The sequence below is a fragment of the Rissa tridactyla genome, chromosome 9 (genome assembly GCF_028500815.1).
Source record: "Rissa tridactyla isolate bRisTri1 chromosome 9, bRisTri1.patW.cur.20221130, whole genome shotgun sequence".
Classification (NCBI taxonomy): Eukaryota; Metazoa; Chordata; class Aves; order Charadriiformes; family Laridae; genus Rissa; species Rissa tridactyla.
This window is the reverse complement of record NC_071474.1, coordinates 19,959,780-19,982,379: the sequence shown is the minus strand read 5'-3', so window position 1 is coordinate 19,982,379 and position 22,600 is coordinate 19,959,780. Positions and strand designations below refer to the sequence as shown.

The 22,600-nt window shown below is 40.3% G+C and overlaps 2 protein-coding genes across 7 annotated transcripts in view; both read right to left on the bottom strand.

The window, feature by feature from the left end:
• Positions 1–1,413: 1,413 nt before the first annotated feature.
• On the bottom strand, positions 1,414–11,723 carry FBXL22 (F-box and leucine rich repeat protein 22). The gene is made up of 2 exons (XM_054215672.1): positions 9,374–11,723; positions 1,414–6,532 (listed from the first exon to the last, which is right to left on the bottom strand). The coding sequence occupies exons 1-2, from the start codon at positions 9,706–9,708 to the stop codon at positions 6,187–6,189; spliced, it is 681 nt and encodes a 226-aa protein (XP_054071647.1). The 5' UTR covers positions 9,709–11,723; the 3' UTR covers positions 1,414–6,186.
• A 3,080-nt stretch (positions 11,724–14,803) lies between these two features.
• The window catches only part of USP3 (ubiquitin specific peptidase 3), an 89,814-nt gene continuing 82,017 nt past the window's right edge, over positions 14,804–22,600 (bottom strand). For all 6 annotated transcript variants that reach the window (XM_054215660.1, XM_054215659.1, XM_054215661.1 and 3 more), the window contains 7 exons: positions 21,089–21,235; positions 19,023–19,129; positions 18,791–18,871; positions 17,718–17,836; positions 17,437–17,550; positions 17,257–17,324; positions 14,804–15,617 (listed from right to left, as the gene is read on the bottom strand). In XM_054215660.1, the coding sequence (XP_054071635.1) occupies positions 15,452–15,617; positions 17,257–17,324; positions 17,437–17,550; positions 17,718–17,836; positions 18,791–18,871; positions 19,023–19,129; positions 21,089–21,235 (802 nt within the window). In that variant the 3' untranslated portion in view covers positions 14,804–15,451. The remainder of the gene's footprint in view (positions 15,618–17,256; positions 17,325–17,436; positions 17,551–17,717; positions 17,837–18,790; positions 18,872–19,022; positions 19,130–21,088; positions 21,236–22,600) is intronic.

Sequence of the window (22,600 nt, the reverse complement as noted above, 5' to 3'; positions counted from 1 at the left end):
TTGGTCTAAATTTATAGGTGTAATACATAAAAAGTATAAGGTTACAAATAAAAGGGGAAACTGCTATATAAAGTCCTGTGTTATTGCCTACTAGACTTCATTTATGTGTCTGAATTAGTGCTACTAATTTGTCAGTCTGTTGCAATCAGGCACAGAAAACAATAGAACTGTGCCTAAAAATTACAGTTTTGTATGGTATATGCAGTTGGCTTCTTGGGTAATGAGGGTGGTTTTGGAGGCAGTTTACAGTAAAGTGAAAGAGGATGTTGATATTGGTAAATATTGATGTTGATTAAAGGATTGTGCTTGATTGCTTTAATTGAGACTTTTTTATTGATTGTGCTTGTATTTTGAATATTCTGTCTTAGCGTCATTAAAACTATCATGCGCTTAGTCATTTTTATTTTATCCTACTGTTTGTTTTCACCATAATTATATTGTGCATACATTCCCTTTAACCTGCTGATTGACATTTTTGTGTTGCTTGGGCATCTGAGTGAGGCTGGAATCACATTCAAGTTTCTTGCACAAGGCTTCTTATACATAATTGCATACAAAGATGAAGAATGTACAGCGCTGGTTATGTCCTGCTGTTGGAGAACATCTGAGAAATTTCTAACTTTATGTCAGTTTAAGGGTATTTTATGTATGCAAACATCTCCCAATATAGAAAGGGAGTACTACATTCTGTAGTATAAGTAGGTCATACGTGCAGTTACTTAAAGAAAAAAATATGTAACTCGATCTTGTAAGAAACCTTCTAGTGGCAGCGTTGTTGCGTGAGGCAGGGTTGGCTGTAGCAAGGTGGGCTGCAAGTGAGTCTCAGACGTCCTACCTCGTTTCCCATCCACCTTTCAGCATTGGGTGGGACGTACGTGTATGACTGAAGCAGGAAGTGTCAGTGGTAACAGATGGGTATCAGAGGCAGGAACAGGCGTGTGACAATGTGTTTATCTAGACCCATTTCAAATTAATATGAGATATGGAGGCACAGTAAGCTTAAAGTGTTAAATTCTAAACATAACTAGAGAAAAACAGCTTGAAAAGCTTTAGCCACGGCAGTAATGTGCTGTAGATGGCATGTAGATGCCAAAAGCCTGTGTCCCTTGTTTAACATGACTACTTGCTGCTGCTTATTTTTTGTTATACATGAGTAGTACCTAATCTTTTCCTTACACCTCAAATAACTCTCAAGAAGCACTTACTCTCTGGTTTATAAAGCTGTTGTTTCTTGAAGCCCATAATTTACGTTTCTTATCCTGTTTGTACCCTGGGATTAGGTAGTTTCTTCCCTACCACTTCTGGCATTTCCCATCGCTTTTCCCTATTTCTTTTTTTTTTTTTTTTTTTTCCTTTCCCACCTAGGAAGTACCTCCCTAACCTTTGGGGCTGTCGGGCTGTCAGACAGCGGGTAGCCCTTTGAAGCAGGTAGGCACGCTACAGCAGAGAGAAGACGAACAGCCAGTCCCCAGACTAGAGGTAGACAAGTTACTTTACCTGGTTGAGGCCTCACCCTTTCTGGAGCTTGCGGTTGTAGCGTTGGTTCATCTGGCAGAACTGGAATGTAGCGGTAGGTGGAATTAGAGGGGACTGGTTAGAGCAGAATGCATTCGTGAAGAGTGTATTCTCCAGAGAAGGGGTGAACAAGTGATCAGGTCAGGAAGTTTGATTTAAATGTGTCATTGAGCTGTTTTGACTGGGTGATGAAGTTTAACGGCAAAAAAATGCCACTGCATGTAAGTAAGCAATGGTACTGTGCTGTGGGACTTTGTTTAACTGCCTTATACCTTATTGCCAAGCTGAGCTACAGTATCACAATGGAAATCTGAAGGGCCTTCTGGATGTTGCTGTTCCCTTACTGTGTAGGAAAAGGCACAAACTTCTGGTAATCAAGTCTTGTTTGCTACTTGCATCTGATAACTTGATTCATCTTACAAGTAGGCAGCTTGGTTTGTCCCCTTTTTTGAGTACTATCCTAAAGCGATAGATAACAAGCTTTCCTCCCTTCATGCCTGGTAAGTTAGAGTTAGGGTCTGTGAAGAGTAAACAACGTTTCAGTAACGTTAAGAGAACTTTGATGGAACTCAAATGGCTTGGAACTAAAGAAAACTGTTAACATACTTCCATCCTCACATAATACCTTAAGTAAAATGTAATGGTTTTATAGTCAATTTTCAAATTGGATTGCTAAGCAAGAAAATTTATTATTGATGCTGAAAAAATTTATAGACACAACTGTCTTCAAATTTTACCATGTCATGAACAACTGTCCCCATTCAAGGAGGAGGAAGAGCAAAGTAACATTACTTGGAGCCATTTGTACACAAATAGGAAAAGAAACCAAGTGGGAGAGTGTTCCAAGGCCCTTTTTAGCTCTGTAAAGTAAAAAAAAAAACAAAACCAAAAAAAAGGTAACACCACCGTGTGTGTCCGTGTCTGTTGTCTGTGTGTCCCCCCCCCCCCCCCCAAACCAGTCCTGATAGAAAACTGGCAAAAAGGCATAAAAAATATGTAGACATATGCAAACCTGCTTTCATATCTTGTAGTTACTTGAAAATCTGTTAGGTGTTACATCTACAGACGCATCTACAGACGTGCATCTGTCATCACAGCGCTTAGAGAGCTGGCAGCAAGAGAAGGTCTTGAGAAGAGAAGGTTACTAACGTGACTATATAGAATTCCTACCTTGTTTTGGCTTGTCAGCAATATGTGAAACTAGTGTTTTTTCCATGCAAGAATTGTGTATCCAAGGTAAGAATTGTGTCAACATCCCAGTTTCCACATCACAGTAAGTCTGTTCAGTCTAGCAATCTCCTTTCCAAGGTGCAAATGCTGGTTTAGGATTGCTCTTTGTCCTTCCCGTCTGTGCTTCCAGTTCTGTTCCTTCCTTTGCAATGCATAAGGGTCCTACTTACATTTTAGGAATGAGTGCCATTAAATATCTTCAAGTTGTGAAGATGCAATAATTAAATTTTCTTTATTTGTCCTTCTGGGTGAGTGTTTCTTACAGATACTCCTACTGATCAAGTATTTCTCCAGCATTTCAGCTCTGTTTGGCTAAGTTTGTGTAATGCTGCGATTAATTTCTTAGCTCAGCCAAATTAGAGAGTACCAAAGGATATCTGTGGATCAATTAACCAGGATGGAAAGGAGGAGTAAGTATATTCACTTACGTTGAGAGCTGTAAATTCCTCTTTCCATTTTTGATGCACCACATGAAGAATATTTTCAGGAGTTGATAGCTAGCTCATCAGTTCTTGCAGAGGAAAGAATAAGCCATAGGAATGTAGTCTAATATTTCTGCTGAGATTGTTTGAAACTTACCTTCTTAGAGAAACTGATTGGAAATACAATTTTCCAGTACTACTCGTGCAGTAAAAATTGGCCTCAAGTGGAATTTTGATAACCTGTTTCCTTTCCTTCTGTTCAAAGACGAACAACAGACAATATATCAGTTGAAATAAATCTTTCTTTCAAGACTACCTGAGGCGTCAGAGCTGAGTTCTCTGTTACGACACCCCAAGCATTTTCTCCATGTAGTTTTGATAAAAGGAGCAACAGTATTGTAAAAAGCATACAGGGAGAAATTGGAAAACGAAACCAGTTATTCCTAAGTAATTGAGGCCTAACTTCAGAAGTTGTTTCTACAGTTTAGATGCCAATGAGGGGGGGAAGGTCTGCTTTACTTCAGCAGTAGCTGTTCATACAGTCTTTTTGGTTTAGAGGTACTACAGTCCCACTGTTCTCTAAATTAAAAGAAAAACATGTATCATGTTAGATATTTGTGACAACCTTTAATAATTTGTTAAATAGCAATTTAAGAAGTCACAAGTTCTGTTCCTTAGAGGAAAAGTTAGCTCTTGTAGTCTTCCAGTTATAGAAAAGATTAAAATGCAGACAAGTAGTAAGTCTGTGAAGCTAAAGCTGTAGATACAGCTGTTAAAATGCAAAAAAGCTATCAGATTATTTTAAACCATGATGGTCTGGATGTACTTGTATTCCAGCAATGCAAACTACAGTTCATGTGTGTTTAACCAGATTTCATCAGTGTTGTGTTATCAGTGCAGGAAGATTACTTATCCACAATTGCAGAGCCCCCCATGTAAATGAGGAGCAGGCTTGCGATGGTATATGCACAGAGACTGCCGTAGTGACGAGGTCTTGAATAATTGCTGTGTAATGGAACAGAAAGGTTGACTCTCTTTATTTTTCCCCAAAGCTAGTATTTCTAAATTTGCTATAATTTTAAGGTCACACACACTCGGTGTTCCTGCTCTGTGTAAGGTTTTAATTTAAACTGCTGTAGGCTTTATTATGATTGAAGCTGGAAGTGTTCATGATCCATAGTTTGTCAAACTGCTCTGTATACAGCCTTCTGTTTGACGTCTAAGCTGGGCTGACGTCTGGCCCTCTAGGGGAAACTAAGTTATCGATAGCCCGATTGAACCATCTGCCATTTTTTGTAAGCGTGAAGTTCCTCAGTGGATGGTATTGACTGTGAGGGAGATTAAAGGTAAATACAAGTTCAGCTGCAGAGTCGGCAAGAATGGGCAGGATTATATATTATGGTGCGCTCTCTAGGAGTCAGAATTCTGAATTCATGTCAGAATTGCTGAACAAAATGGAAAATAAGGGAGGACACATGCTCCTACACAGAGTAACACACGGGGTTTGAGACAGGGTGCTTTTTAAAAGAACCTGAATTCAAACTAAATGATCACAATGATTTTTCTGGGTTGTTATACTGAGACAGACCCAACAAGTAAAACTCGGGACAGGTAACTGCAGTACGGTTGACACAGTAAGGTGGCACTTGGAAACGTTTGCCTTTCCTCAGGCAAAAATCTGTTAAGTGCATAAAGAGTCTGGGAATGTGATGTTACCAGTCCCGAGTACTCAATACCATGACCAAATCCCACTGTGTTGGATCAAGGCAAATTTTATCCAGCAGAATAAAACCGTGGCAACCTTTGGTGTCAAATTTTGTAGACGATGCCATTGCAACCCTTCACTGGAAAAAAAAAAAAGTTTCACTTCCCTGTAGCAGAGTAGCATACAGGAAAGTGACAGCACTGTGGCTTGGGCTGAAAATAGCTATTTGTTTTGTACTTTGCAGTGAGAAACTGGTGTTTATAAAGATCACTAATGTAGCATGTTCCTAATTTAGCATGTAATGCTCCAGGCTGTAAGTCACTGTTTTTTCCTGTAGAATAGTTCTATAAACTAGCAGTTGCTTATACTGCGTTTCCTTTAATGTCAACTTTAAAAAATAACTAGGTATATCTTGTCAAAGTACATTACGTAAAGGGTCAAACTGTGTTTTGTGCAGGTTGCCATGCATCCCTCATTATAAGCCTGACAAATGAGCTACAAATGTTAATCACTGAGGAAGTGATGGTGCTCAGGCACTCTGCTTTTGCTAGGAAGGTTTTACATGGCTTGGGTATCACCTGTAGCGGATGGAATGACAGTGTGGGTATATCCTTTAACAGAAATGTGTTAATCACTCTTTCCCTGAAATTCGTGTAAATCATACAGTTACTCAGGCTGTATCTACTGCAGGTTTATGCCCTTTCCCATTACACAAGGAGTTCAGAAAGCCAAGGGGTCCACTCCAAACCTCGTGATGCAGCGGGAGGGTCCTCCTTACTCTTTCCATCTCGGGTCTCTGTGTGAATCATTCTAACTCCTTTCTAACTCAGTTTTCCTTCGTATGTTTCTTCCATGCAGTAATTAATAAGGTGAACCTTGCCATTAATCCACTGTTATACTTTGTTAAATTCCATCAAATTTATTGAACTCTGTCAAATTACTATTTTACCTCAATAAAACACACCGCTGCTTCTCTCTCCTGAGTGAGGTACGTTCCCCTCATCCACGACAACACGGTATCAAAATTGCAATTTTCAGCCTTAATAAGGTCTAGCATTATGTGACGGCAATGCAGGGTTTTCCAGTTTCAAGGAACAACAGAAAGCTAACAGGTTTTTTTCCTTAAGACTGTCCTGGTGGCAACACATGCCTTTTCCCAGTGCAGCCTTCGCAAAACATACCAGCCATCTCTTTGGACTTTTGGACTCTTCCCAGAACGTGGGAAAGTAGCCCTGGTTCACTGAAGCAATGGCACCCGAGAGGAGAGTGGAAGTGAAGCACCCACACTGCCTGAGTTTATACAGTTTGTTGCACTTAAAGCTGAACCAATTTTCTTGATGCTTTTTCAAACATGAATTTTTTTTCTGGCTTATTGTCTGGAATCATGTTAGCACTTCTCTCTGCTCTCAGCATTATCGAAGGACGCTTTTCCCTAACTCTCTCTAGACCAGTTTGTGTTATGTTCCGGCAGAAATCCACGTGGAGCGTTCGCAGTGACCCCCCATAGAGGGTCACTGCTTCCAGTGTCTGGTCAGTGATCCGCACACAGTTCTCCAGTTTGAGTGTCTCGAGGTTTGGACAGTTCTTGAGCAGCAGCAAGATGCAATCATCTGTAACATGGCCGCATCCAGAGAGGGTCAGGGAGAGCAGGTTTGGACATCTGAAAACATGATCGTTACAGGTGAGATGAGGGGAAAAATATATAATAGAGCTCAGGAGAAGCTTGTATCATCAAGAATAAATATCAAAGTTAGAAAAATACCTCCTGTTCCATCAGGAGGGATAAGAATGCATGAGTAGGTGGGGGCATACGTAGATTTTAATGCTCAGCTTTACTAACCGCAAAACTTACCTACTTGCTGTCTTCTATTGGTAGCAAAACCTATAGCTCAGCTGGCTTAGTGGAGAAGGGGAGGCAGATGCCTATTGAAGCTGCAGCTGCATTGTTTTTTCTTAAGGAGTTGCATGGTGCTGCGCTTCCCCAAGCGCAGCGAATGAAGACCCAGTAGAGATGGGACTCAAGTCAGGATGAATTCGAGGACAATTGAGTGAAGAGACTGTTGTGTAGACATGCCGAGCATGGGCAAGTAAGACGCTCCCACTCTTGATTTTACAGGGATTAATGGGTGTATTTCAGCTCCTTGGATTTACTGAACAGGTGCCAGCACCTAAGAGTGTTGATGCTTGAACCCCACCCAACTCTTAAACCTTCCTTCAAATCACTGAAACGGGTAGGAACACCACTGTTAAGCAATGATGCAGCAAATTAGAAAAGCTTGCTTTTTTGTTGCTTGGGTAGACTTGGGAAGGTACAGAAAAGGACTATTCCAAGACAGTGTGTTGATGACTGACTTGCACTGTGTGCAGAAAACTGGAGCAGACCGGTTAGTAGTAGCTGTTGTGCTGACCAGGCATGTTTGCAAGGACCCTTACGCGTGAACCTGCAAAGCCTTTTGTGCAGTGTTTGGCTTACACCTCTCTCCAGGGAGCAGCAGCTCAGCTCCCCATCTCTTCAGCTAACTGCAGCTGAATGCTCCTCTATTAGCACAGGACTCGTTAGGCTTTGTTATTGCAGGGAAATGATCACAGCAATGCTAACGATCTTGTCAGACCTTTGGACAGAACTATTAGCCTGCCTCCATCCCCCAGAACGGTAAGGTGTCCATAAGCACTTCCAGGTAAAGATCTGTGCTTACAGCCTGTGTCAGGGTTTTAGGTGTGCAGCAGCCGTGGGGGCAAACAAGGGACTCTGCCATCACTGCAGCATGTTCTTCTGTCCTTACAACCTGGTACGTAGTACATTCTTCTTTTTCTACACCCCACTCCACCCCCCCGGCTGCTTGACTTCACCTTTTGCGGAGGCAGTAAAGTGAGGTCATCTCAGCTCCATGATCTTCCCCCCCCCCCCTTTTCCTTTATACTTATGAACAGTAAGAAAACCAAATGTTTTAAAGCAGGTAAGGTCAAGAAAGGCTCCCACCTGCCATCTCTTGTGGCTTCGTCAACAGAGTAAAAGTACTCAGAGGGAAAAGCTGGATATTTGTTTAATTTGCATTTTTCTTTGCACAGAATGCTAGGAATTTTGTTTGGATGGACATGCACTCAAATGGGCTGCTCCAAAAAAAATGCAGGAACTTGTCTTAGGAATGCTAAAATGGATGAGGTGGGAGGAGGAGCAAGTGGCAACATAAACTCATTTTTAAGAGTTCAGTTTAATTTGTGGAAAAGAATTGGCTAAATTTTCATGGACTTTGAGATTGCTCGCTACCCAGGCTTTGCTTTGAATTTGGTGCAGCAACCAGTTTGGGGTTACGGATTCTGCAGAGGAAAAAGGCACTTACACTGTTTGTGCAGAGCTGTGGTCTTACGTCCTCTTTCTGAATCCTAATTTGTGATGGCAAAAAAATGGAAATAGTTAAATGTGGCCTCAGGGTAGATATTCCACTGCCAAAAAATCAGAGGTTCCTCCTACGCCCTCCTTTGTAGGCACAGATATGGTTCCTCATGATACTTGGCCAATTAATCCATTTTTTTTAACAGTTGTTCTAGAACTGTTACTTCTGAAATTTTGTACTTACAACTTAATGTTCTGGTTTGATCCTACATTCCACTCCTTGGTTTGGGACTGCACTGTTGCTGTCTGGAGACTGTACTGCTGCAGTCAGTACTGTATCCAGTCAGACACTCTGTCCTGTCGGTATCCTGTCATTTGTTGGGGTTTTTTTAATTGTTACTTCCAAATAGAACTTTTTCCCATCCCCGGTGTGGCACAAAGCCGAAGGCTGGCTGCGGCACAAAGGTGTGCCGTTTCAGGACAGGCACTGGCCTGCCCCTTTCAGCTCCCGTCTGGGACCACAGCCATCCTGCGTGTTAGTAAAACACCGGCATTGGCTCTACCCAGTTTGCTCCCCCTAATGTCATTTAACTTTTTGTTAATTAGAGCTGCTTTGTAGCAGTAAAGCTGTTCTAAGAAAGGGTGTGCACCCAGCGCTGCTTTTCCATAGTGGTATTTCTTTTCCTTTACTGTAGTTTATAAAAAGCTTAGGTAGAGTTGAATTTCAGTATCAAAGCAATACTTAATTCTAGTAACATGTTTAATGAACTTGGTTCTGTTGTGACATATGGTCACTATACAAAATCATGTCTTCCCCCTAGGCTCCCCCCACCCCCCCGGCCAGGACAATGTTTTGTACTGCCAGAATGGTACATTTCAGTTAAGCAGCAGTTTAGTAGGCAGCATGGCACTTTTCCTGTATTAATTATTCATTCTTCAAAAAAAAAAAAAAAGAAAAAAAATAAGCTTAAGGAAAGTCAGTATGAGGTATACACTATCGCCGCTATAAAACCAACTTAACACTATATTAAGCCTGCAAAGTCAAAGCACTCACGTCCACAGTGCTCCACTTCACATAGGATGTATGGCGTAAATAGCTCTCAATTCTCTCATTGCAAGGCAGTTAAACCTTTACGGTAGATGCAGTTTCACACCCAAAAAACGTACCTGTTGCAAACTTCTAGTAAAAAGTCACTGACTGTGTTCTCATGCCTGTTACAGAAGTCTTTCTGGAAATTGTTTTTCATCCAGTCCTCAATGTTACACACCTTGACTCTCTCTGAATACCAGCAGATGGATAAGTATTTTAAAGCAGGTCCCAGGAGAAAATTATCCTTCTTTAGTTCCGCTGGAGAATGAAAGTTCAACAAAGACCACAGTAAAGGATCCTGAAACACTTCTAGCAACTTGTGACATGTTTTTGCTAAACTTTTCCTGCTATTTTTGTCCAGAAAAGAAAACAGATGTAAAAGGCATTCCCGATTCAGCTGGGTTATATGCATAGCCGTTCAGAGCGTGTTAGAAGGAAGAGAGTCTCCTGGCCTTATGGGATACCAGCAGTGGTGGAGGGGGCTCACAATCACCAGAAAGCTCTTGCACATATATGGTTGTGGAATGGTGTTTATTTTTGGCAAACAACTGGTGCAGAAGCTAAGAACAGGGGAAGGAAAAGAAACATGTTCATGAAACTCTTGTTCTGTTTCTACAAGGGAATGGAATGGGCATGCAGCACTTGACTGTCATGAAATGCTTCCTTAAAAGGTGTTTCTTTCCTTTTAGGCACTCCTGAAGTTTAGCAAAGTTCTTGTGCCGAGTTACTGAACTGGGGGCTGAAGCAGGGGGTGTAGCCGCAGCTGCAAGGAGTAGCTTTGCCAGCCCCTCAAGTTCGGAGCATTTACCTTTCCAAGCGGAAGTTTGTTTTTTGCAGCGTACAGCAGTCATTTTTCTAAGGTTGCACTTTTGCTTCATGTTCAAGGACTCATAGTAGATGAGGAACTCCCACAAACAGCTTGCAAAATGAGATGAAAAATTCCCTGGGTGCTTTAAAGCGTGCACACAAAACCTGCAGCTTCCACTTCCAAGCCTCAGACTAAGGGGCAGTTTCCTGCACACTGTTATTTGAATAAACACCACACGCTGTCTCCCCACCTTTGCGTGAGGAAGGTGATGGTACGCAGGAAGGCGTGCGTGGGAACACAAGTCTATCTTTAGCTGCTTGTAGGCTTGTGCTTTTAATAGATGTTTTCTATTAGGCTGAGTTTTACAAGTTTTCTTTTACTGTTTATGTTTTTATAGGTTTAGTTCTGGTTTTGGTGGGAAAGGGATATATAGAATTGGTTTCTAGGAGTAAAAGCATTTGTTTTCCAGTAAAGGCAAAAACAGAAAGTCTCTCCTCAGAAAAAATAAAGCTAGAGCAAATGGCAGGTTAGAATCAAAAGCAACAGCGAGCAGCCCTCTAACTTTCATGTTTGTGAAATAAAAATGCTCAAGATTAAGGTAGTTTATGCCCATCTTCTGTCTTGTGTTAATACAGAAAAATTATACATTCAGCTAACTAGTAGATCTTAACAGAAAAACAGCCCTGCAGGAATTTTTGAAGTGGCTTGCACAGTTTTAGTAGCTTGGAGATTTTATGTACCTACGCATTTTAATTGGGTTTGTTTCAATGTGACAGGGCTGAGTGGGACCAAAGTTCATCTTTTGCTTCTTACCCTGCAACTGCAGTCTGAAATTCAACTCTGAAAAACAAGATTTGAAATTCTTTGCTACCTGCAACAATTATTTTAGCTTCTAATTTGTGCTTGAGTAACATGTATGCTTACACATAGTGACTCAAAAAAATGGCAATTGTGGATCTGTTTAATTCCTTAGAGTTAGTAATTTTCTATTATACACAGTAAACTGTGCTTAACCATTGCCAGTCTTTTTCGTTTCATATCCTTTGTCATTTAATATTTTCCTTGAACTGAGAAGGAGATTCCTGCTCCCCACGAGTACTTTATGAAGCCACAAAAGGGACAAGAAGGGTAGATGATTTCGCATACCCAGGAAGCCTCTCCCTGGACAACAGCAGTTTAAATGGGGTGCCAGCAGTTGTTCTTCATTCTCATACTAGCATTTTTCTACTCTCACTCTGTCTCCTTCATCCTTTTCAGAACTTACCTTCGTTTTCAACCAGGTTTAAATAGTTAATACTGCTCAAAGTTGTAATAAACACAAGAATATTATTTATAAAAAAACCCACCATCACACAAGCAAACTCAATGACAAGGTTACCATTGCTAGGAGGATCTCTTTAAACACACAGAGGACACACACCACAATCTGACATAAAAATGAACAGCTGTTGGGTGACGAGGCCCTTGAAAACTGAAGGGCAGGTCTTCTTTGGGTTTAGATGTTAAGTTTTGGTAGAGGTGCTGAACAGTGGGAACACTTCCATTTCCTTTATTTTGTTTTACCCAGAACAAGTTAAAATACTCTGCCATACGCTAGTGATATTCTGCAAGCCTGTAGAAGGACAAGAGGAGTTTCATTTTCTAAGGAAAGGAGACACTTTAATGGCACATTTTCCATAAACACACTGTGTGAATGAGATATAATTCACATTCAACCTGGAAATGCTCCAGAAACACACAAGATGAGCACAGCCAGTAATCCTCACTGAAAATTACACACTAGGTTTTAATGGTAAACAATTACAACTATGGCACTACAGTACTTGAGGATATCCTAAAGCACATTGGAATCAATTTTCAAGGTGCTGATTACCTCATCAGTAAGACACAGACACATCAGTAATGAAACATTGTTGGGGAAACTTTTGAACACCACGTGTTATACTTTCCATTCATTTAGCAAAATCCTTGTAAATGGCCTCCTGCTTTCGACACAAGTCCACTGTCCTGGCCTGTCTGAAAGTTTTAAACTCTCCTCAGGCTGACATCTGTTACCACCTGGAAAGCACCTTTGGAGCGTACAAAGAGACAGAGCTCTGCCTGCAAGCACCTTAGAGTTTTGCATAACGCTGCGCTGAACAGCTCACTATACAACACCCTAAAGCAGAAGTATACTGAGAGCAGGACATTTTGTAGTTTTGTTTGACGTAAATCTTGTCTCCAGTTGTATATACGTGGCTAAACAATTACTAACAAAAAGGACAACCTTTGATCAGACAAGTTTTGGTGAAAAAAATGCAAATCTTTGAACTGTAGAGCAGTTGTTGCTTGCAGAACAGTCACACGCAAGAAAAAAATTCTTGCCAGTTAGCATGTACTATCATCAGCAGTAAGTAGAAAAGAAACATTTGGCTTAAATGAAATGAGATATCCCCCCCCCCCCCCCCACAAGCTAGTAGATAAATATAGGATATACAAGTAAGGTTAAAAATGTAATACTAGGCCAGGTGCAGTATATGTTACTGGTTCAGTGCTCAGTTACTTTTTTTTTTTTTGACACCACACTGAATAGAATACAGTGGATAAGCAAAGTTCTCCACCAGGAAGAGAAATACTTGTGTTGCCACAACAAACTGTTCATACTGTCCATCTGGGTTTGCAGTGGGAGAAAGTTAAATTAGGAAAGAATTTACAGTGTACTTGTTCCAGCAAAGCATATGGCTGAGTCCTTATCACCACCTGCTGCAAGAACAAGACTGACCTGATTGCATTGTGTTCCCATGGCCATGTCTCAAATGGACCGTGCTGGATAGATAATATTGCCCAAGACCTTAATGTTACAGAGCAAATGTTACCGAAAGGAAATACTGAAGTGAGAACATAATTCTGACCCAAAAAAAAATTAACTGGAGAATTAGAAGCTGCTTAAAATAAGTGAATGTTGCTAAAGATTATAAATTTAAGTTTCTAAAAATACAGAAAGGCACATTTACATCACTGGTTTGCGAGAACGCTGCATACACCTGACTACTGTAAGTTAAACTGCTTCTGGCCCATAGCTAGTTGTGTATTTTAAGCCTTGTATTCTCAAAACTGAAATTCTAAAGCAATCCAATCCAAGTAGCATGCAGACAAAACGCAGCTATAGATGGCATCTACTGAACTGCCCAGCTAACTGTAAGCATTACCCTGCCCTTCAGGGTAGTAATGTGGTAAGATGCTTCACACGCCCCACACACCACTCAAGTCTGTCAAATACCTTTTTCTGCCTGTAGAACTGACAACAGCTACCTATTCCAATTAGGAGAAAGGCTCTGGCTGCAAGAAACAGAGAAATGGTGGGTGACAAACTATCTACAATTTAAAGCAAGGAATAGTTCTATTTATTGTTCAACTTAAGTAAAAGAAGACATTGTCATATAGGTCACAATGTATGAAATAATAACCCCAACAGTTTTTAACTAGTGGACAGTTTACATATTCATACACCATTAGCAATGCTGAATGCTTTCTGCAGTTCTATATTAAGCCAATTTCTCTCTTTCCTGGTTTAAGATGCTGTGGAAAAGCTATGAAGAATGACATTTTAAAAAACCATCTGATTGTGATTTCTCTTTATACTTGTCAGTGTACAGCTAGCAGGGAAACTGATGCCTACTCCATGTGCAGCAGCTTGAGCTACGGTACGAGCTGTAGGGAAACTTTTACTGTGTACTACGATGTCTTTCAGAAGCATTAACTAAAAAGGGTAATCACATTTTACTTGAATTCTTGTGTGTTTTCAGACTACTATATTTTACTGTTATCACAAGTAAAGGCGCTATTTGATTGTGCGACTTTACATAAGTAAATTCTACTCTTACTACCACACTTTTGAGATTTTAGGAGTGTCCAGTTCCTCGCTGGGCACACAGGGGCTAGCTATTGGGGGGGGGCAGGGAGGGGGTAGACTTTGTCAAATTTCAGGGGACTCCTGTATTGTGCAATGTTGCTTTTCCTATACACCTTTTAAAAAAATCTTACTAGCTCACTTCCACTCTCCAGAACAGCAGTACAGCTAAAATTCAGTTTATTTTTTTTTAACAGAAGTCTTTCCCCATTAGATAGCCAAGTTTTAGAAATTGTATCGTGCCTCCAGTGTTCACCTAGAGACTGTGAATAAAGATCCTACACTGGGCCAATGCGCAGGTACCACAGCTAGACAACAAGCCGCCTTGGCTTGTCATCTCCCGTCGGGCAGGTAGGTGGACAGGAGACGCTGTGAAACTGAGCATCTTCCCTTTAGTCTGCGTTTGAACTGGTAAAACAATCACCATGTAAAGCATCTGGACCACCATCCGCTTCCTTTCACTTTTAAGGGAAGGGCAGGCATTTAGTGGACAGGTGCTATATTTAGACCTAAGACTGTTCTCACACACTCCAAACTTTGGGGCTGTAGTCACAGTTCCCATCAGGAAGGAGGGTTGGGGTCCTACTCCCAGGAATTCTCCAGGTTTTCAAGCAAGTAAGTGTTCATGATCAAATTTCAGGATGACAGTCTAAACCAAGAGATGTCTAAGGCAGTTCAGGTTCGGATAAAAAACCATAAATCTCAGCACAATTTAGACACGTATATATTTTAAGATTATTTTTTTAAATTTGAAGGGGTCGAGGGGGCAGAGCATATATGAGGAATAGTTGAATTAAACTGCAGTATAGATACAATTAAACCAACTGTTTATTTACAATGATTCCTGAAAGTCAGCAGCCTGAATACACACCAATATAGCAGCAATTACCTGGTCTATTTAATGATGCCACATCTCCTCTCTTCTGCAGACAAAGAATGATTGTTCAGAGGTCACTGTTTAGTTTCTTGCACGAGGGAAAATAGCACGTGCAAACAACTCTGATTTAAAGAGGGTAAATCATATCTACGCAACAGCTGTGAGAACGGCATGAAGTTGTATTGCTCTTCATAATCAGAAGCACATTTATCTTGCTTGTAAGGAGGACAGAAAGCTTCTCTGATGTAAATGTGCCTTTAGGAAGTGAGAACTGAAAACATTAATATAAAAAAAGTCAAATAACTAAGTATTTCATGAAACTATATATATAAAAATTGAGTTATCACAACTAAAGCAGCAAATCAAAATCTGCTGAGGTTTTCTGGTATAACTAAAAAAAAAAAAGTTAGTTTGTGTCCAAATTCAGTAAGTCAAATGCTACCATCGACACAACAAAACTAAAACCCACAAGAGGAAATTGAAAAGTGCACAATGAAATTAATAGTCTTGGATCAAGTATTTATGGAAAAATGGAAATGTTTTGTCCGGTGGACTTGATAAGTGAGAAATAGAAGGAGGTATTAAAGTTTATCTGATCCAGATTTGGCTTGTCGTTCCACGTAGAAGAGGATGTAGGCCTTGGCCTTTACCACAGTCTCCTCGTCGGTCAAAGTTACAGTACTGTCGTTGAAATGGAACCAACGGCCTTCGTGCGCTGCGTATGCGGTGTAATGTCCAGAGCCGACGCTGTCAGCAGGGGGGAGGCGGGGAAAGAAAGCACAATCAGGAGACAGACCACCTCATTCTCTGCTGCATTTGCTGTTAGTGCTAAGAGACTTCCAGGAACCAGAGGAAGAAAGGAACTGACAGCCCTCCACAGCAGTTGGTAAGATGCATCCCTTCTTAATCTGCGGGGCTCAAAAGTTCTCCAAATTCAAGTTTTAAGTAAAATAACCACTTACTGGGATGAGCTGAAAGGGGTTGTTTTTTTTTTTTTTTATATGAGCTTGCTAGCATCCTGTAGTTTTTGTGCAAGCAAGGCTTCCTGCAACACTGAACTTCCATGTTTGCGTACATAAAAATCAAGCCCATTATCTATTATTCAAGCATTAGCTATAAAACTTTCACTATGCTCTATTTTCAGAAATCTTCCCCATTTATGTCTTAAGACTCATATAGCCTAAATGTAATCAAAAGCACTCACAGCTAAACTAATCCCAGAACACCAAGAAGAAAATTGTTCAAGTTGGTCTTAAACAGATCCACGTCTTGGAGCCGTATTTCTGGAATCTAACACACCAGAATGACAAACCCATCAATTTTCATTACCCTGCCACCCCAAGAAAGGCTTCTTGCACTTGCTTATGTGTTGTAACACACACTCAGTGTTTCCAACCATCTAATTCCATTCTAATCACAACCAACTTTCCTTTGCTGTCCATATAGTTTTTCCTACAACTGTGAACTGCCTTTAGTAGTCAAATCTTTAAGAGAGTCCAGACCGCTCCTCTAGAGAAAGCAAAAAAAAAAAAAAAAAAAAGAGACAGGCCTTTCTGGATAGAACTTGTGTTTCATATCTTGGAATTCAATTCAGGTATTGGCAGGGTTTTGATTAATAGGGTTTAGTTTCTTTTCTAAGAAAACTCCTTTCACAACTCACACCTATAGAGTGATCACCTAAATGACAAGAATACATTTCTCTCAGCATAAACAGTTATTTTGTACCTACTACTGTTACTCTCAACAGATCCCTCCAGGGCTGGGAAAAGAAAAACACACAAAAACCAAACAAAACACCCAAACAACCAATAACCCTACCAACACCCAGCAACTTTACTGCAGAATATGAGCACTAGCCAGCCTTGTGGCATGCCTGTTAGCATTCACTTTGAGGTTCACTCCTGTAGGAGAGCCGGTAAATACAGGATAATTGCACTCACTGTGCCAACCTACAGTCTACAGTTGTTCCAAACATGCTCATGCACTCTTTTAGCATAAGTGCACGTGTGCCTTCCAAAGTGAATAAAAGAGTAAAAAGACACTTCTGCTTCATACTAAGAATTGCAAAATGAGGCCTTAACTTCTGGGAGGCCCCTGGATTCACTCTGTTGGTTCAGGGCTTTCTATTCCTAGAGGAACTAGACTGTTTTCATTCTGTCTTGTGCTTCCTGTCATTACCCCCAAAGACCGCCAGTGGGCATTCACAGGAATAACTGTATAAATCTAGTTAATTCAGCTTAGTTCCACCTAGGTTTATAAATTACTGCTTATTTCCACCAGTCAAAGTACAGATGTTCACTAGGGACAGAAAAACCTTAATTAATTCTGCATGTACTTCAGTAGGAAGGTCTCTGCCAAGAAGCAGAGGCTTACTCCATGTACTCACCCTGAACCATGGTGCACAACAACAGCCGCAAGGTCATAGAGGCAACTTTCTGGGCCGCTGTTCTCGGGCTGTGGTTAAAAAGAAAACTTTTCAGATCTCAATAGCACCTACTGTAATTCGTAATAAAGACATATATTGTGGAACAAATTACTACAGAAAGTATTCAGTGAGTCTTCATACCTCTAACAAGTAGCATTTCATGTCTAGGCCTCGTAAGGGAAATTCAACATATGTATCAACCTTGTTTCTCAGATATGCTGTCCAGTGAAATCGTTTCAAGTGTAAGCATAGCACCTACAGGATTTAAAAAGGAAAAAAAGGATGAATTAGAGGAAGAGGTTGAACTTAGTGCTAGATATCTGCAGTAGCCTGTGGGAGGGTTAGGTGTTGGTCTACTAATGGTTGAGTCCTTATTTCCTTTGATGTACTGTCTTGCTGTTACTTTTCATGCTTATACGAACCTTTGGTAGTTTCTGAATCCAGAATTTTTTGGTGGACTTCTGTTTCTTTTTGCATTTGTGACACATATACAGCTCCGTCTCATCAAGTTCTTCCAGGTCTGTAAAACTGCGAAGACAATCTAAAAACAGAACAAGATACAAAAAACCAAAACACCCACGTAAAGATACCCGATTCAAGATGCCATCAAGTGATGTATGTAACATGAAATACAACAAATACAGCACTATAGAGAAGGTGTGCAGAGCCACAGCACTTATTCTAGTTACCACATACATCTGTGCAGCAAAAAGCTGGTAATAATGCGTTTTAATACAGTAACATGTTGTAACACGCAGCATTCCCTGTTCCTTAAAACATAAAGCAGTTCAAGGGAAAAAAAGGCATTCACAAAATCTCCCATCTTTCAAACAAGATTCCGTCTAACATACAGCACAACTACTCAAAAGTAACTAAATGACTTTCTAACAAAGAACATTCAACTTTTAAAAGGTGATTTGGTTTCAAGGTACCAAGTGAACAGAGAAAATAATGGGGGTTTTATTCTTATTTCACAATCTGCAGCAAGTATATTCAAAAATCTGTAAAAATGATCATCCATTAAACCAAGGTCAATAACAGCACTAGTGCCCAAGTTTGCAGGATTGTATTTCTGTTGTTTAAAAAGCAGAACGCCCCAGAGCCATCCTTGCTGTGCACAAGGGGCACACGCATCTGAGCACAGCACCTTAGCAAATGCCAGCAGGACACAATGCAGATGACTCTAGCTTGGAAAGACTGGAATACATTAGAAATACTCTAATCACAAAGAAAAATCTCTGCTGGAGTCGTCTTTGATATTCAGCTGACCTCCTGAAGCACTTCTGAGCTCCAGTTTATCACAGTAGTGTGTCAATACATGGTGACTGGCGTAAAACCTGTATGGAAAACTATTTTGGCACCATCTTCTACCACAGAATCTCATAAAATAAGACGCCATGTGGCACCCAGTCACACCCTCGGTGAAAGCCTGGCTTCTCTCAAATAGATACTCTGAACAGTATATACTCTTAGTTCATTATCCAAGCACTCTTACCTCGTAGTGTGCACATTGGTCCGTTTTCTTGATTTTTAGTACGTTTATTTCTGAACTGACTTGGAATATCTAGCGAAAGGTCTAGAAAAACAAAGATTTAAAAAAATAAATTAGAGAATAAAACAATGCCTAATCTTTTCAGGCTAAACCAGTCATGTGACATCTTTCAAGCTTCAGATTTATTTTTTCTGCCTTAAGTCACCTAATATTATGAAAGCAAGAGGCACCTTACCTAGGAATGGGTCAAACTTTCTGGATTCAGTCCCACATATTAGGCAGTTGACTTCATTTTGAAGAATGCCTCCAAAAATTGCTGTGACAACAGTAGACGCTCCATTTCTAGACAAACCACACCATAGAGGTAAAGTCAGTCAGAATGTCTCAGTTTAATTTTCAATACTTGTTACATGTTTGCTGCTCACGGCTCACCACTACTAGGCAGAGTGGTTTTGTCCATGTGTGACAAACAGTGACCAAGGTCATCCACCGGGCACTTCATTCACCCCAGAATTTACAGTGCAAGTATTTACCTGCTATAATACTTTCAGCTTTATCTTGTACCTGAAGGAAGTGTGAACTGCATATGCTCTAAGCAGATGCTCAAAATTTCAGTGTTGAAGGTATTGTGGTTGATTGCATTTCTATAGTGAAGAGCTGATGCTCACAGGGGTACAGTGTTTTAAGCCTGTAACTAAGGCTGTTTCTGAAACAAAAGTTGTTCCCTTTTAGAGAGGTCGAGCATATTTTCGTTTTAATTCTGTACCCTTTGTTACAAGTAATTTTGACTTAAAGCATATTTCTGCATTTCACTGCCAAAACCAGCTTAAACTGCGTTACGATAGAATAAACGTATCTCTCTGCTTCCATATTCTCTGCGCTTTCATTACTCTTAATCTTTTCAGCAGATTACGTAATGGACTTACATAGTCACAATTAAAAAAAAAATCAAAACAAAACATTTTAAAGTTATATTATTATACAACTTCTAAACTTGCTAGTTTGCTTGCAAATCTGGCACCACAGCCTGCAGAAACCTGTGTTCCTTATCTGCACTCCACCTACAGCTTTAAAGTTAATTTGAACACTTCTTGTTGAGCAGAAGGAAATGGCTACCCAAATAAACCAGCGCTCAAGAAGAGAGCGTTCACAGCATATTTATTACTTTACTGTAGGCACTTAAGTGTACGTGACCTTAATTTGCCCTTGACAGAAGGCAGCTTACTCCACCTCACCATGCATTTCAACAGCCATTCTCAAGACAAGTTTACAGTAGATATGTGAACAAAGTTTAAATTCTCCTTGGGTTTTGACACTCGAAACATTGACAAACCAAAGCTGGTTTAGTTTTTAAATACACTTTAATTCTAAGAACATTTTAGGATTTTTTTGTGGGATTTCTAAGCATCAGCAAAGCAATACAAATGTGGTAAAAAAGGCACAGTCCAAACTCTAGGCTTTCCCTAATGAAGTATCTATAAAATCCTGCCTCTCTCAGACCTGCTTACCCTGCCCTAGTCTGTATAGGAAGGGAAAACTCACTCAACTCTTACATAGGGAATCCAAGGACTAAGGGATCAAATGCGCAGGTTGAACTGACTTAACATTCCTTTCTGAAGCCAATTAAAGTGTTTTCTCTCTGTGACAGTTTCAATCTGCGAGAAAACACAGCTGGGACAGAGTTCAGAAACAACAGTATTTTGAGAAGTACAGAAAGAGGAGTGAAACACACGGATTACCTCTATTTCAAGACAGACAGCAACATGAAAATCAAAATTACCAGGAAAAAAACCAAGAGCTTTAACTGTGTGAAGTGATACGCAAATACAGCCAGATCATCTGCAGGGAAGCTGACTTCAAAGTGTAACTGCACTGCTCGCTCCATGATCCAGGAGGTCTGCTGACAATTCAAACCTACAAATACCTGGCCATCTTTTTTTGCTCCTGTATCATTCAGGCCACCTGTCACCCTAAGACAATGAGACTGTCTGAACAAAGAATTCTATATGGGTATATATATAAAAAGTTCGTTCTTTCTATTTCTGAAAGACTAATAAATTTTAAGTGTTTACAAATCAGGCTGTATGCTCCCTCACACCTATGAAAACTGCTGATCCTTTTCAAAAGCAGCACATCCTATAGTATGCTAATCCTTTATAACCTGCAGCATTGTAATCTGTGACATTATAGAGGCACTAAAGAATTTAAACAAGGAACCATGAATTTGAAGTTTCAGATCCACCACACACAGACCCATACAAAGACATTAAGGTTTTGAAGAAATTAAAAACCACTTCTTACATGCAACATTTGTTGCTTGCAGACAGACTAGAATTTTCTTGCAAAATTACTGAACGCGAAACACCATTGAAGCCACCCTGGAGTTCCAGGTGTAGATGGTCCAAAAGGTAACGCATGAACTCGTGGGCATCCTGTTGCTGGTACCCCCTTAAGAGAAAAGGAAACAACAGCGACACAATCACCAAATATACAGGTTGCTTCAGTGCCGACACACAGAGAGCACCAGGGTCACACGAAAGAACCTTTGTTTAATAACATGGAGCAGACTTCACTGAGACATTCATATTTTTTGCAAAAAAAAAGCTTTCCAAGTAACCTTTGGAAACATACAGCTATATCTAGACAAACTAAGCGATTTTGGTCCTTCACAGCTCGCTCGCACTCTGTGTATCTCTTTGAAGATGGAGAAACATTTAAGAATACACATTTTTAGACAGGAAGAGAACTTTTCGAAAACAGGGAGCAGCAAAGACATAACATTTGCTCACATATTTGGTTAACATTAACGCCACCACCCCCCCAAAAGCCAGGAATTTAATCTTTGGGTTTGTTTTCCACAAGCATCGTTCAGCAACAATACAAAGTCTGAAATAATTAGGATGGAAGAGAGATTTTTTTTCTTCTTCTAGGGCAAACTCTATAGCCATGCTCAGAATTGCACACCTGCCCTGCATAACCCACACACCGCTTGCTGGGAGAGGGGAGTAATGGTGGGGTATCCAGAGCACCTCTTGAGCATTTGGATTTGGTGGGACAGCGCTCCAGTCTCAGCTGTGTCATGCCATCAGCAGCAATGCTGCTCAAAGAGACACCGTTATTAGTTCACCACTAACAAACATAATCAAAGGGAACAGAGAAGCTATCACAGTAAAATATGCCTTATTCTCCCAAAGTTGCGAAATAATTATACACTACTGTGAAACAAGGTAGTAAACCAGAACTCGGCTTCAAAGCTGCATGTTAACTGAGCACACCATAGGATAATTTTGAAGTTGCTGAGATAACACAGGATTTGCTTCATTTACTGAATTCAGATGTCTTCGATTAAACAAACATATAGGTAATCATAATAAACAGTTGAAGATGAAATTTATGCAAAGTCTTTGCTTCAGACACCTTTTCAATATTACATTCCTCACAGAAGAGCTCTGAAGTACATGGCACCCTTGCTCTGCAACAAATTTGATGAAATAACCTTTGGAATCATTCCACATTGTTGGTTGTGCTCCTGGTGCATGTGTTTATACTTGCATACAAATATGTTAATTATAGATGAAAGATTTTTTGGATTTGTTAAAAAGCTTAAGTATAGATACAGATCTTTAAGAACATGATGATATGGACGACGCACTGTTTAAAATAAACTATGACCTAAAAGCCTGTCAGCAAAAAGCATAGTTTCTCTGATAGTCAGCTTGTGTGATAAAGCCGATCTCCACCTACTTGAAGCAACTCAATTCAAGCCCACCTCTGACATTCCTTTTCCTACCAGCAACGAGAAAGGATACAACC

Excerpts from the sequence above, each read along its gene's own strand:
- FBXL22 (XM_054215672.1), bottom strand. The coding sequence starts at position 9,708 with ATGCATATAACCCAGCTGAATCGGGAATGCCTTTTACATCTGTTTTCT. Across the intron at positions 6,533-9,373 it reads TTACTAGAAGTTTGCAACAG|ATGTCCAAACCTGCTCTCCC; the intron begins GTACGTTTTTTG and ends TCATGTTTTCAG.